Genomic DNA, 15,567 nt, shown 5'->3' with positions numbered 1-15,567 from the left:
TTTCTAGCACTAGCCGACTCCTGCTTTCTCACATTTGTTTGAGGGAACGTGTTGCTCCCTCGGTGAAAAAGCCACTTCCTTAATACCAGCAAGTTGTGCGCTCTTGGAAATTTGTGCGCTGCTGCAGACTTCAGGGAGGCATCTCTGTCTGGTGCCGGACTCCTTTCAGGAGAGCAGCGGGGAGTGTGAGAAGCCGCTTCAACTAAAAGTAGGACGGAGCTGAGTTTTCTCATGTTGCCATAATTAGTTTAAAGCCATTGTTACGTTTTTTTTTGCTTTTGCTGTGAGTATGTCAGCCAGGCTGCATGTCCAAAAAGACACTTTAAACTTCACGTCATCGATCTTAAAGGATTATTGAAGACTGAGAGATTCACGACGACTTCTTCATCATCACCATCATGGTCAGTAATCGATTCATCAGCTTAAAAAGTGAGAAAATGATGTAAAATGCAAATAAAACATCAGTGAATGTAAATGACTTACTGTGGACAGTGCAGCTCACTGCTGGGCTAGTATAAGACGTGGACATGCAGCGTCAGCTTGTGTTGGATTTCAAGAGGAGGATGTTTTTACAACTTTTGTGGTACCTTCCACAGGGCTGCAGCAGGAAGGTGCTGTGGGGGGCGGTGGGGGCGGCTGCCGTCATCACGTTAATAACGATCACAGCGGTTTATCTCGGCAGTAAGTCAACGCTCAGGCCTGTGTGTGTGTGTGTATGCGTGTGTGTGTGCGTGTGTGTGTGACTGTGTCTCTCTCGCTTTCTCTCTCTCTCTCTCTCTCTCTCTCTCTTTGTGTGTGTGTGTGTGTGCGTGCGTGTGTGTGTCTCTCTCTTTCTCTCTCTCTCTGTGCGTGTGTGTGTGTGTGTGTGTGTGCGTGCGTGTGTGTGTGTCTCTCTCTCTCTCTCTCTCTCTCTCTCTCTGTGCGTGTGTGTGTGTGTGTGTGTGTGTGTGTGTGTGTGTGTGTGTGTGTGTGTGTGTGTGTGTGTGTGTGTGTGTCAACTTGTGCTAAATGAAATCACTTAATGAAACTACAAACTATTTTTGCGCTTCATTGATTCGTTGCAGTGAGTTTACCTTGTTCCCTGTCTAAATGTGTGTGTTTCTCATGTCTCCGTTTGTGAAAACGTGTGTAAACAAAGATGATGGGATGGATGAGCGGCTCTTGGAAGTTACAGCGCCACCGCGTGACGCACAGACGGAGTGTTTTCATGTTTAGATTTTTGCAGTGGTGCAACTAAGTTCATTTACTTAACCTTAGTAGGCTACATTTTTTGCCTTTACTTGAGTATTTCCCTTTTTTATGTTACTTTTATTTATTGTTTCTATAGCCTCCTGCTTTTAATTCTACTCCACAAGGCTGCATTTTGCAAATAGCATATGGTACTTTTTATTGAAATACATTTATTTAAAAACGTATGTTACTTTTTATTTTCCAGTTTGAGATTATTATTATTACAAAATATCAACTAATGCATTTTGGTGCTTTAGGTTACGATACCAAGGAGTATAATTTAAATTGGCTCAATCTTTACCAGCTGCAACATTAAAGTGATGTGCACATTAATCCATCAATAATTATAGTCCGGTGATGTTATATATATAATTTTGGAAACTGCTTTTGTGCATAACAATTACATTTACCCTTGGTACTGTAAGTGTATTTTGATGTATGAGTTTGAAATATTTTGGCAGTACTGCTACTTTTACTGGATTAAAGATATCTGAGTACTTCTTCCAGCACTGAATTCCTGTAGGCAACAAACCCTAATTCAGCATGTGCATACTTTCAGATTCTGAAGGTGCCAAAAGGCCATTCACAATCGAAGATTACTTCAACAACACCATTAGGTGGAGAGCCTACAATTTGTATTGGATATCAGGTATCACCACCCATTATATCACTTTTACAGGTTATTTTTTCTGGGCAAGATACTGTATGCAGTTCCATGTGTATACATCTTTCAACAAGTGTATTTATTGTTCTTTATATCTGCAGACAAGGAGTATCTACATAAAACAACGGATGGGAATGTCTTCCTCCACAATGCTGAAACAAATGCGGAGTCACTATATTTGAGCAATTCAACCTTTGTAATATACTTACATTTTCAAATATGAACATTGTGTAACATAAAACACAATGCTTATGCTGAATACACTTATAATTTATACTACTATCTCCATAATAATTTTTTATTGTAGGATAAAGTAGACGCCCAAGATTACATGCTGTCAGGTGATTATAAATACGTCGCTTTTGAAAGCAATTTCACAAAGGTGAGAAACTCCCATTGTACAAGGTTTTACAAGAGGTCCTCTGTAAATGTCATCTTAAAGGTCCCATATTACGTTCCTTTTCAGGTTCATACTTGTATTCTTGGTTTTTACCAGAACATGTTTACGTGTTAATGTTCAAAAAACACATTATTTTTCTTATATTGTCTGTATTCACCATTTAGTATAATTGTGACATCACAACAGTAGGTTCTGATGGCTTGTTTAAAGGCAGAGTTGTGTGAATTTTTTGGAGCGTTTTGATACTGTCATGGTATTACAGTAATATAGCACCTTGACCTGCTTTCTGAAAATAAAAAAGACAATGAAATCTCACTTTTCACAATGAAATCTCACTTTTCACAATATGGGATCTTTAAGTTTGATCATCATAATAAACTGCTAGCAAAAATCCGAGAACAAGTTTTAATGTATGTTTGCACTACGACAGAAATGGAGACATTCATTCACAGCCTCCTACTCCATCTATGACAGGGAGAATTCGTAAGTTGCTGTGTTTTACTGTGATACAGTGTATCATTTATATTATAGATAGGCACATTAGACTAAATTATCTTCATATTTCTTTCCAGAACCTTTGTTATGCCTGGGAATCTTCCCACCACTGTGCAGTACTTTGCCTTTGCCCCAAAAGGCAACAAATATGTGAGTTTACACCGTGTTATCATTTAGCGTCAAGTCACATTCAGTTGAAATGAACAATATTATAGCTGTGTCAACATCACTTGCTTTAAAATATGTTGCCTTGGGATATGAGGCAATATGGGACTCCAAATAAATATCAGGTTGTGCATCAAAGTGTATTTGATGAAGTAAAGTTATGAATGAGTACAGCTTTGTACCATATTTTGAATCATTAAAATCATCGAAAACTATAACTACTGTTTTGCAGGCTTACGTCTCAGAGTTCAACGTTTTCTTCAAATCCAATGTCACTGCTGAAACTGTTCAAGTGACCTACAATGGGAAAGAGAATGAGATCCTTAATGGTATCCCTGACTGGGTATATGAGGGTAAGTGACATTCATCTTTTCTCACGTGTCTCTATATGGAAAATGGTTACAGATTCATTTTTTTTCTCCCAACAATTTCAGAGGAAGTGTTTGCATCAAACGGGGCAATATGGTGGTCATCGACCGGACGATTCTTGGCTTATGCAGAGTTTAATGATACAGAAGTTCACAAAGTGGAGTTCTCGTGGTATGGAGCTGAGCAGTATCCTGAAACAGTGTCTGTTCCATACCCAAAGGTGGGATTTGAATGCAATATTCTGTTCTGGTAGTCAATATTTATTTTTAGTACACATTATTTGGGTAGTCTCTCATGATATATATTAATTCCAACATGTTTGATGCAGGCAGGATCTTCCCTTACCAAGGTGAAACTCTTTGTGGTTGATACCTCAAATCCATCCCGCCGCACACAGGTGGTCGCCCCCTCGTTCGTTGCTTCTGGGTTGGTTGTGTATTCTTTTTTTTACTAAAATCAAACTGCAATGAAAACAGACGCAAATGCAATTTCCTCACGGTCTGCCTTACCTTGTCACTTCCTGTTGCCTTTGCTCAGCGATCACATGTTGTGCTCAGTGACCTGGGTTACAGACGAACGCGTCGCTGTGCAGTGGGTCACAAGAAAACAGAATTACGTGGTTGTACAGATCTATGACTTCGATGGGAGCAGCTGGCAAGAAAAACAGGTACGTGTCACTTTTCTATTTCTCTGGATCACGACCAATGTGTTGACTTCATGGTCATGTGTGGAAATGCTAATCAACCGCAATCAATGTATCTGCTCTCTGTAGAAATTTGAGCAAACAAGCAAGACAGGATGGGTCGGCCATGTAAGTTTACAAAAAGTAACCGCCGTTGATTTTGCGTAAATGTATTGGTTTGTTGTAAGACTATGAAACATCATCTTTTTTTTCAGTATGTTCCCTTACCTCTTTTCTTTGCTGATGATAAACTCAGTTTCTACAAAGTGATGAGTGACACTCATGGCTACAAACATATTCATTATGTAAAAGATGTAAGTAAATGTCAATAATATTTATGCAAAATATACTGTCCAGTAGCTTTCATCACGTCTTTGGGGTTGAGTCTTATACAATATTCACTCATCTTGTGAAGGGCAAAGCAACACCCATTACCTCTGGGAAGTGGGAAGTCATCTACATATCCAAATTAACAAAAGATGCCATGTGAGTGATGATGCTGTATATTTCTGGCAAAACTACATCAACCTAAAAGAACATTAGAAAGTAAAGACATTTAAATTTGACTTTTGTACATTTCTTTTCTGCAGATATTTTGTGAGTAATGAGTACCAAGGAATACCTGTGAAGAGAAATCTTTACAAGTAAGGAATTCTTCTACCACATCTATAGTGTGTTGTGAGGGCATTCATAGTGAATTATAATGCATTCGAGACTACACTCATAAACACATACTAAAAACACAAAGGGCTTTCTGATTCACTATATCTACTGTCATAAAACATTATAGGTTTTCATATCTGTTCAAGTATCTTATGGATGCTCTTGACTAGTTATGAACTACAGTTTGACTTATTCAATTAAATTCTATTTATAGTGCAGTTATCTCAAGACAGGTAGAGTAGGTCAAGACCACAATGACTTATTCATGATTGACATAGAGCCAACAATTCCCCCATGAGCAGCAACAAATCTTTAATACTTATAATTATTATTATTATTATAGTTATTATATACAGTATCATTCATTCATTCATTCATCTTCAACCGCTTATCCCGGGGTCGGGGTCGCGGGGGTGCTGGAGCCGATCCCAGCTGACATCGGGCGCGAGGCGGGGTGCACCCTGGACAGGACGCCAGTCCATCACAGGGCAGATAGAGACGTACATTAGGCTTACTGTATAATACATTATGACTACTTATACTCACTTATTTACACCTCAACAACCAACTGTAGTAAGGATTCATAGCAGGCTATAATAGTTAATTAAGTATCAGTATTATAACATTTTGTCATCTTACATTGCGATCACTTATGATGCAGAATATATTATTGAAAATGCATGAAAATGCATTACACTTTACTTACCACCATCTCATCTCATCTCTTCTTCAACCGCTTATCTGGGGTCGGGTCGCAGGGGCAGTAGCTCTAGCAGGGGGCCTTTCCCGGGCCACATTAACCAGCTCCAACTGGGGGATCCCAAGGATTTCCCAGGCCAGTGTGGAGATATAATCTCTCCACCTGGTCCTGAGTCTTCCCCCAGGCCTCCTCACAGCTGGATGTGCCTGGAACAACTCCACGTATACATTATTATAGATGCATCAATATGTGCTTCACTGTACTTACCACATACTATAATCATTTATAATAATAAATGGGCTATTATAGCATACTATGAATCGTAGCTGTCATAATCACAGTTGATTGTTAAGGTGTGTATGTGTGATTTTGAGTAGTTATAAAACATAGTCAACCCTTTACTGTATAACTAGTCAAGAGCATCCACAACACACTTGAACTTGTGCACATCATTATGACACATCTATGATGTTTAATGACTGTTGATATAGTGCATCAGAAAGCATTATGTGTGTTTATGAGTATAATCATGAAGCATTATGAATGCATAATAATTCACTATGAACGCCCTCATTATATTGTATGTCTTGATATCTTTGTTGTTTTTGTGCCGCGGACCTTCTTGTGAGTATGAAATAAAGTTTGAATTCAATAACTGAGGGGAGTTGTTTGTTTATCAGGGTTCTGATTGGAAGCAGCCATTCTGCTCCTCAGTGTCTCACCTGCGAGCTGCGTAAGGACAGGTGTCAGTACAACTCTGCTTACTTCAGCTTTGATGCCTCTTTCTACCGAATGGACTGCTACGGTCAGTTATCCGTACACATTTCCTCTTAAGCAATAACTCATTCATGGTCGATGTGTCGAGGGTTATCTGCGGTGGGGAGCATCTGTGAACAACAATTGGAACTTAGAATCCTACAGAAGACTTGATGTAATCAGCTGTGTGCGTTTTCTATTTTTTTTTTTTAAACAGGACCTGGGTTCCCCCTCTACGCACTCATGGACAACAGGGGCTCAGGTGCAGGTCCGTGTACTTATACGTATATACACCCCAAGCCCATTGTTTCATTTGCACCATTTCACAGTGTATTCATATTATAATTTCACTGTATGTGGCGTACAAATAGATGTATTATTATTTTCATTAAAAGAAACACAGTTCTGCTCCTACTGGCATTAATTGTACACCAATTGTTCTTGTAGTGTAACCAAAAAATTAAGTTCTTCATGCCGGATGCAACCATCAGTGTCAGTTATGCAAGTGATAATATAGAGCAAATTGAACCCCGGAAGCTTAGACTACATTATCTCGCTTATTGCATGGCTTCCTACAAAAGAAATCAATAATTTGACAAAAAATACTGTCTTTTACTAAAATGGTACTTCAGAGTCTATGATCAGAACTGCTGCTATTCAGAAATAACAGACTGTAGAATGCCACAATTGACCAGTCAGAATTGAGTACTCAACAAAGCTGCGTAATAAGTCAAATTAATTGCAATAATTATGGTGATATCTGCTCTGTAGTTTCCACACTGATTCTCATCAGGTTGGATCAGAGAGTGGAGAGTTCTTAAAGGTTCAAAACAGTTTGTGGTGTCAGTAATTTCCAGTGACACAATAGTTGTCATTCAATTATCTTTTTTCAGAGCTCTCCGTTCTTGAAGAGAACAAGGAACTGGAAAATATTCTGTCAGAATTCCAAATGCCAACAATGCAGTATGGCACACTGAAGGTTGCAGGATATGGTGAGATAATACAGTACATGTTTAAATCATTTCCAGTGTGTGTGAGGACATTTAAGATAATACACAAAGAAAAACTAATTTCCTTATTGAAAAAAAAAACAAATTCAATGAATATGCAAGTATTTTTTTATATAAAACTACTGGACACAAAATGTCTCTTACTTCACAGTAAAGTCTACTCAGTGTTTGTAGACTGGAGGTTTCAATTTTCCACATCACAGTTGTGATGTCATAAAAACCTGCTTGTACGGACACGTCTGTAACTTAGATTTAAGGTGAGAACTGAGACACATTACCTCTTCCGCAGATGAATGTGAAAACAGTCTTCTAGTGTCAAACTGTACATTTACCTCATTCTGCACAGTGAGGGTCAAACATCAAGTGAAGGAGCAATAATAAAAACACATTTCTGAGTAGAGGGGGAACTTTTTAATTTAGATACATTTCATCATGATGGGAGCTTCAAATGAGGTTTTACTGTTTACAAGTAATGGATTAGTAATGAGGTATTTAGTCTTAATTTTATGATATGACATTTCAGAACAGAAGCAATCATATTTATTGGATATTGGATGGATAGAAACCTACACACTGTAAAAATTAATTTGTCCTTTTTTACTTGTTTTCCACCAGATCTTTGGTATGAAATGATGCTACCACCAAATTTCAAGAAGTCTAGAAAATATCCTCTTCTTATTGATGTGTAAGTTAACAACGCTCCTAAATCCTAATCTAATTCAGTGAGCACTCGTTGACACTCGCTGACGTACGCCCTTCCTTACCTGTGCAGGTATGCTGGCCCCTGTAGTCAGGAGGTGGACTATCGTTTTAAGCTGAACTGGGGCACGTACCTCTCCAGTTCACACGGCATCATCGTCGCCAGCTTTGACGGAAGGGGAAGTGGTTACCAAGGCGATGAAATATTGCATGCCATCTACGAGCGCCTTGGGACGTTCGAAGTGGAGGATCAAATAACAGCTGTGAGGTAAAGTGCGTCTGAGCATTCGATCACCTCATGTTATATCACATGCACTGCAAAGTGATCTCATGTGTTGGCTTTACTCCTCTGTATGATAAGCAAAGATATGTCATAGAGTACATGAAAGTTTCAAATAAAGGTAAATGTCAGGTTTAGTGGAGATACAGGCCCATTGTTTTTGTTAGCTAATAAATGTTTTGTGTGTTGTAGGAAATTCATTGACATGGGTTTTATTGACAAAGACAGAATAGCAATTTGGGGCTGGGTAAGTCACACTTTGTATTTCTTTGTATTTCTTTTATATTTATCTTGTTATTCAATGTTTTTACATTCACTAAATTCCAGTCTCTTCTCACCTTCAGTCATACGGTGGCTACGTCACCTCAATGGCCTTGGGTGCTGGAACTGGGCTCTTCAAGTGTGGAATAGCTGTTGCCCCAGTAGCCAAGTGGGAATATTATGGTTGGTGCAAATACATACTATAGTATGTTAGTGTCCCAGATCGTGCACTGCAGTGAGTGTACTGACATCTGTGCACTGTGTGCCCTATGTACTGACATGATCAGTTCACTCAATTCCAATTCCCCCAGTAAGCTCTGTCTCAAATTGCCGCCCTGCACTTACCGGAAATGACGATCATATTTCTTCTTCTGCTTATTTTTCCAAAAGCTTTCCCAACAACTCTTCTGACTCAGCACACTGCCAAAATCCTTGAGATCTTTTTTTTGCATTTATACAGTGAATCCATGTTAACCGTTGTTGTTGCTGTTCCGTTGCTCTGTTGTTTAACCATTTTCCAGTTTGAATTAGGTCCCGCCTCTTCCGCTACGTAGACAAAAGGGCAGCGATTGAGGATGTTGAGTGTCCATTGATCCCCCCCAACGTTTTGGCCATTTATGAGCGTGCGACCTGATTAATGCAGTACTCATTTTACCGACTTCCGGCATGAACGCACTTACTTTCTTGAGGGTGGAAGTGGGCAATTTGGGACCCAGCACGAATCTGAGAGAAATATATTCCTCCTTTGATGTAATTTCCACAGTGCACTTAAAAGAGTACTCCACCAATTTAGCATTTGCACTTCTAGGACAACTACACATCATTCAACTCACAAAAAAACACTTAAGGTACAAAGTATCAAAAATTGATGCAGCGTTCTTCTTCGTTGCCAAAGAGCCTACGTTACCCACAAGGCAACACAACCACTGACAGTTTGGTCGGAGGTTCGGTTGTGTTTCACTACTGCATGTAGCCCTGAGCCTCTTGCCTCAAGCAGAAATGAGGAGCGAAGTGACAAAGTAATATCACTCGAGGCAGTTTATCAAAATTTGCGGAGTTCCCTCTGAAGTCACAAAATATTCTCCCTTTCTAGAAGCCTCATCAGACTTTGATGTGTACAGTCGGTGGAGGTCTCTTTCAGGATTCAAATCTCTATTTGAATCTAGTAAACTCTCATGAAACATTGTTCCTTCTGTTGAATAAATGTAATATGTACAGTGTGTACTGTAAAACTGCAGTCTTAACTGAGTTTTCTTTTGCAGATGTAGTGTACACTGAACGCTACATGGGCAAGCCCACAGAGAATTCAGACTCTTACAAAGTAAATATCACCCAAGCCTGCTCCATTACAATAATCTTTTCCAACTTCAGCACAATTCTGACTTAAAACATAAAGTATGTTATTAACAGAGACATTTCTATTTGTATTTACCAGAATTCCACAGTGACTGCCAGAGCAAAGAACTTCAAATCAGTAGACTATCTATTGGTTCATGGCACAGCAGATGGTATGTTTCATCCAAATACTCTTTTTTTCAATTTCTCAGCATGCAGTTGCCCTATTTCTCAACAGTGTACCAGGTTTCCCAGTAAAAGCCTTGCACACATAGACCCAATTTGCCTTGAGCTTTGATGTTCAGTCACGTACTGAAAGCACTGTCTTTCCTGTAGACAATGTCCATTTCCAGCAGGCAGCACAGATCTCCAAAGCTCTGGTGGATGAGCAAGTGGACTTTGAGGCGATGGTAAATATTGGCTGATGGAAGTGGAACTATTATTGGCCCTGATGGTGTTGGTTTAATGAACGTTTCAAATGGGGGACGGGGGTGGGGTGGGGTGAGTCTAAAATATAGTCTAAAACATGTACGATTTAAAATATGTTTAATTTGATATTTTTACATGGAATTCATAATTTTAGCCTTTGAGAATATGCACTAATCTGTGTTTGTCGTTAATTTCAGTGGTACACTGACAGGGACCACTCTCTCAGAGGATCAGCCTTCCATCATACATACACCCTCATGAGCCACTTCCTGCAGAAATGCCTCGTTAATCCCAAATAGATGTGAAGAATGTGACAGCATTTATAGTGAACATTACCACAGTTTTTGATAAAAAAAATGTTGTCTTAATGGTATTCTGTCAGGTCAAACTCTGTACATTTGTTTTTTATGTGCAATGGATGTTGGATTGTTCGTATAAATGAACATTTGTATTTTATGCGGAACCTCTGTCAAAATATCTGAAACATTGCATGCATTTATGGTTGAAAATGTTTTTTATGTGAATATGTTATTATAGGTAGATATATTGCACTGCATTGATTTGTTGTTATAATTTGTGTTGCAGTTGTGGTTTAATGAATAAACAAAGTTTTGAAATATAACAGTTTCATTATTTGTGCATTTTTTTTATCCCAAATTATTTCTTCACACATCCTCATGAACTCAAATGCTGCGCACATATCACTGCCTTCATAGCAGTAATAACAAAAAACAACATATCAACAAAAAAGCACAAACTGTTGAAAATCACAGACACAAATTACACATTTTATTGGACAAATGATAAGAACACCACAAAGCTATTTCATAAGCCCTGCAAGCAAACTTATTTAAAATGTGAATTGAGGTAGACACATTTTGTATCTCTCGTGAAACACCTAACATGTTTAAGTTTGGTCATTAATCCCAATTAATGGTCACATCAAGTCATAGCTTTATATTTTAGAAACTTACTTTGCATGCAAGTGATGTGGAGAGAATACCGTTTTAAATACAGTGTTGTCTGTATGTGATTCAAACTTGATACTGAGGGACAGTAATTTGAATAAACATGGGTGCCAGTATTTGTCAGTATTTACTTACTATGAAATTGATCATTATTAATATTTTTTTATTGTGAAATCCTCTTGCATGTGCAATATCGTTACAACTGCCATAATATTTATATTTATCATAACTATTAATACCAAAAATTTAACCACTCCTTTTCATTCTACTCTTTTTCCTTTTAAATAGCGTCTCTCTGTTCCCCATTCTTTTCCCATTGCTATTTATTCTTGTATTCATATATTTGTTATACACCTTTTAACTGTTTAGGTGTTTTTAAATAGTTTTTTATATTGCTGCTTTTAATTGTACCTATATTGTCTTCATATGCACCAAAGGAGTTGCACTTGAATTTCGTTGTATACAATTCAATGATTATAAAGGCTGTTCTATTCTATTTGTCAGGGCAGAGGTCATGTTTGACGACAACACCTAAAGTACCAGCTTTTACCACATTTTTTTTTTTTTGTTAAACAAAGTCAAATACATTCAGTGGGCTGAGACGGAAGCTGACTAATGGGTTAAGAGTAACTGAGGATTCAGTGACGGGGGAGTCACCTGGGAGAACACTCCTCAGCTCCACTATATAAGACTGAGCAGATCAAGAGGGGACCATGAAACAGCTTCAGAGAGAAAAAGGGCACCAGTCAACAAACTTCACAATCCTCTCAGAACGATCGACAGAAAGGAGCACAGGTGAGAATATTCCTTCTTTTAAACATCCGGAATGTCTACGTGAGATTTTTATTTCTGTAATGCTGTATTGAAATATTCTCACAATGTTCTGTCTGCTCATCTTTCAGAAGCTCATACCATGACAAGCGCTCACTCTTTGGCTGGAGTCCTGCTCCTCATCATGATCCAAAGCAGCTGGCAGATGCCTGACCATGACACAGACCGTAACCCCATGTAAGATCAGTTCTGGCTTTGTCTCATTCACCATTGGCCTAAAAACCTCTCCTACTAAAGATCCTTTACGGCAGGATGAGGATGGTCTCACCATGACTGTATTTAGAGACACCATTCTTAGCTGCAAACATTTTTTTTTTTTTTTGTGAAATGCAGTAAATCTTTTGAAGCAAACAACCAGGTTTTAACATGATTGAATGCTTTATATATTTGGAATATGCCTCTGAATGTTGCAAAAGAATAGCAACTACCACTTTTTTAAAATCTTAAATCTTTTATTTCTTTTTGTTTTAATTCATCTTTAGACAGGCAAAATAATATGTGCATTAGCAGACTGTTTTGCATGCACTCCGTGAATCAGCTGTTGAAAAGAGGAAAATAGACAAGAGTAAAATGAATTTATTGTTATGTCAATTGTAACTCTTAATGAACAAAAAAGGTGGGGAAAGTACATGTTAATTTTTATACTGGAGAATTGTGTGAAATGCCTTTTAATGTCTTGCTTGTAGTGTAACTTGCAAGTATTGGCATTTGAATATGTTTATGTTTTAGCTAAATATGCAAGAAGGGGAGTGTCTGAGATAAGATTGTTTCAACGTAAGCTTTTATATCTCTATCATTTCTAGGCTGTTTGCTGAGAACTCCATGTTGGCTGAACCCATTGAGCCTGCAAACATGAAGAGACATTCAGAGGGAACATTTTCCAATGACTACAGTAAATATCTGGAGACGAGAAAAGCACAGGACTTTGTCCAGTGGCTAAAGAACTCAAAAAGAAATGGGTGAGTGTGCCCTTTTCTTGCTAGATCATTCATTTTATTAAATATATATTGAGAAAACCTCAAAAAGTCTGGCTTTAATTGCATTGATACTGCAGATTAATCAGAAAACACAGTAACATATAGATATTGTGACTCATCTAATCTGTCTCTTCAGGAGCCTATTTAGACGCCACGCAGACGGCACCTACACCAGCGATGTGAGCTCCTACCTGCAGGACCAGGCGGCCAAGGAGTTTGTAACCTGGCTGAAGAGCGGGCGAGGCAGAAGAGAGTAAATTCAACCGACAGCTCCCTAAATAATGCAGCATTTCACACTGACTCTGTGCTATTATATGTTTCACAATCTGTACTAGCCTTTTTTCTTGCTCATGCTATTAAATCCCCCTCATAAGAAGCTCTGTCAGCCTTCAGTGGTCGAAGGAAATGCCCCAGTATGTTTGAAATGTGTCTCAATCATAAATGCTGTGCGACTTTGTATGAAGCATTCACATCATGATTCATTTGTTCATCCTTCTTTCTTCTCACATAAAGAATATGTTACATTCACATTATTGATCTGAATGCATCTTGGATAATTACACCTGTAGATAGTCTCAATACCTTTTCTTATTATTCAGATAAAAGTCATATTTAGTTTTCAATAAAGAAATGTGTACAATCTACAGGTTTGAAAAATTGATTTTGAAATTTGATTGCTTGGCAAGGATCTACATCTTAGTGTGTCCTTTTACGTACATAAATCGACATCTCAGGGTCATTTCAAAAATAACTTTTCTTCATAGTTGATTGGTAAAGGAGAATATAAAAGCTGCTCACCCAGTAATTGTGTAAAAGTTTTGAGAGTGTGCACCACCCATACTCTATTAATCCTTCTGTTTATGGAGGCAGAACCAAAATCAATAGACATGTCACTCCCCTGGGAGGAATGTGCCATGGGATTTCTTCCAGGTAACAGGATGATGTGTTTCAACTGTCAGCTCTTCACTGGAGAATGATCTCCCGTTGTTGCTCTGACAGCACACCAAGGAGGAACATGAAATCACGTCAATCAGCTCAGTCTCGTTGGGAACAATGACTGGGTCGACACCCTTGAGTTCCTCCTGGCGCTGAGACAAAACAGGGATTCACATGAGCCAGCAGCTTGACATGCTTTGGGATGTGCCACCTCTCTAAGCTGTCATCCGTAGCACATCAAACCATCTGTTGATTGCAAGGACCTCTGCCCACTGCAGTCTATTTGCAGGCCAAATCTCCAAGGGTTGGGCATTTATGCTTAGCAGCAATGATAGTGGATGTTTCTATCCAGTCATCCCCCCAGCAGGTATTACGTCAATGCAGTGTGTGTGATCAAGCATGTGCGCCTATCTAATTATCTGACAGTTTGTCTGATACTGGAGCCAAATGAGTCATCTGTAGGGATACAATGAAAGCAGGGTGAATGCAGGAATCCTAAGGTTAAATGTAATACCTTTAACTTTTTTTTCTTTTTTGAAAGACCATTTTTGAACATTTTAGGACCTCATCCCTACTTCAAGCTCTAACCAAAAAAAAAAAAAAGCCAGAATTTGAGACCTCCTACTGCAGCTGTCTCTGTTGCCTTTCTGTCCTAAACCATTAGGAACGTTCTCTCTCTTCTCTCTGAAATGACCTGGGATTGGTCAAAGTCTCCCGTCACAGGTGAAATTTTCCAAAGCCTGAAAACAGCCAAACGGAGGTGCAGAAGTGTTGTTTTCACCTGAACGCATTTGCCCAACTGCCTACCCCAGGTTTAAGCTTTCCATCTAACATCAGAATGACTATTGTAAGATGTGTTGATGATAAGAAATTTAGGCAAGAGTAAAAAATGTGACAATAGGCCCTGGTGCATACAAGCGAAGGTTTGTCACAGTTGAAAGAAGTGTTCATCGTTACTTTATCAGTACATGAATGCATGTGTGGTGTTCTGCTCTGAGAGAGGCTTATCAAATGCACAGCTCTCAAATGGTCTTTTCTATTTGACTGAATTGCAGCTATTTTGATGGTGTATCAATTCAAATTTGATGGAACTATGAATTAACAATCATTAATACATGAACTACTACACGTAAACTCATAGTGACTTGATCATTTCTGCATGAAAGGAACCTATGATACATCTTGCATTAATTTATGCTTTGAACCATGAGTCATTCAATATTTATGCATTGTTTATTACTTGTTTTGCACCCTTATTATATTTGTACCCACCTTTCCATTGTTTGTGCACACACCACTAGGATTGCTAGAGCGGTGATAATGACGAGACAAAGAGTGCTCACAGAAATGTATTGAGTTAAAATAACACTGATAGGATATGCATAATACAGTTGTGTTTAAGTATTTTAAAATAAGTCCATCCCTAGTGCTTTTTAAACACCACTATTACACTTCATTGTCATTCTCAAACGTATACAAGAACTGGGTTAAATGCCTTTACAATCAAACTTTTTAATTTGTCACTAAAAACATTATACAAACATTAAAACAAATTATAAGATAACGCAAAAATTACATTTACAGTTGCTTTTTAAGCAATACACTGACACCAGGAGGCAAAATACTGTAAGTCTCTGTAGCAAACATTCATTTTATTCCACAAAATAAATATAGATAAATAATTTCTCATATGAATAGAGAATTGACATTCTGACAG

General features: G+C 38.3%; 2 protein-coding genes across 3 annotated transcripts; both read left to right on the top strand.

Moving 5' to 3' along the window:
• The first annotated feature begins 118 nt into the window (after positions 1–118).
• Positions 119–10,684, top strand: fap (fibroblast activation protein, alpha). Of its 2 annotated transcripts, XM_083921383.1 has the most exons (27): positions 119–208; positions 289–401; positions 597–681; positions 1,790–1,879; positions 1,996–2,090; positions 2,202–2,276; positions 2,725–2,777; positions 2,867–2,939; positions 3,187–3,307; positions 3,389–3,543; positions 3,652–3,749; positions 3,861–3,990; positions 4,096–4,134; positions 4,221–4,319; positions 4,421–4,491; positions 4,596–4,649; positions 6,049–6,173; positions 6,342–6,392; positions 7,018–7,116; positions 7,750–7,819; positions 7,907–8,101; positions 8,306–8,360; positions 8,458–8,557; positions 9,637–9,695; positions 9,810–9,882; positions 10,046–10,119; positions 10,336–10,684. In XM_083921383.1, the coding sequence occupies exons 2-27, from the start codon at positions 399–401 to the stop codon at positions 10,435–10,437; spliced, it is 2,244 nt and encodes a 747-aa protein (XP_083777509.1). In that variant the 5' UTR covers positions 119–208; positions 289–398; the 3' UTR covers positions 10,438–10,684. The 2 variants fall into 2 exon arrangements, with proteins under 2 accessions (XP_083777509.1, XP_083777508.1); XM_083921382.1 differs by having other exon boundaries at positions 180–401.
• Positions 10,685–12,019: 1,335 nt separating this feature from the next.
• Positions 12,020–13,171, top strand: gcgb (glucagon b; the record flags this gene model as incomplete). Its single annotated transcript, XM_083921432.1, has 3 exons — positions 12,020–12,114; positions 12,741–12,896; positions 13,051–13,171. 3 exons carry the CDS (start codon positions 12,020–12,022, stop codon positions 13,169–13,171), a joined length of 372 nt encoding a protein of 123 aa, XP_083777558.1.
• Positions 13,172–15,567: the final 2,396 nt, after the last annotated feature.

This window comes from Echiichthys vipera (genome assembly GCF_963691815.1).
Source record: "Echiichthys vipera genome assembly, chromosome: 10".
NCBI classification, from domain to species: domain Eukaryota; kingdom Metazoa; phylum Chordata; class Actinopteri; order Perciformes; family Trachinidae; genus Echiichthys; species Echiichthys vipera.
The sequence above is the reverse complement of the archived record's forward strand: the minus strand, read 5'-3'. Positions and strand labels throughout refer to the sequence as shown.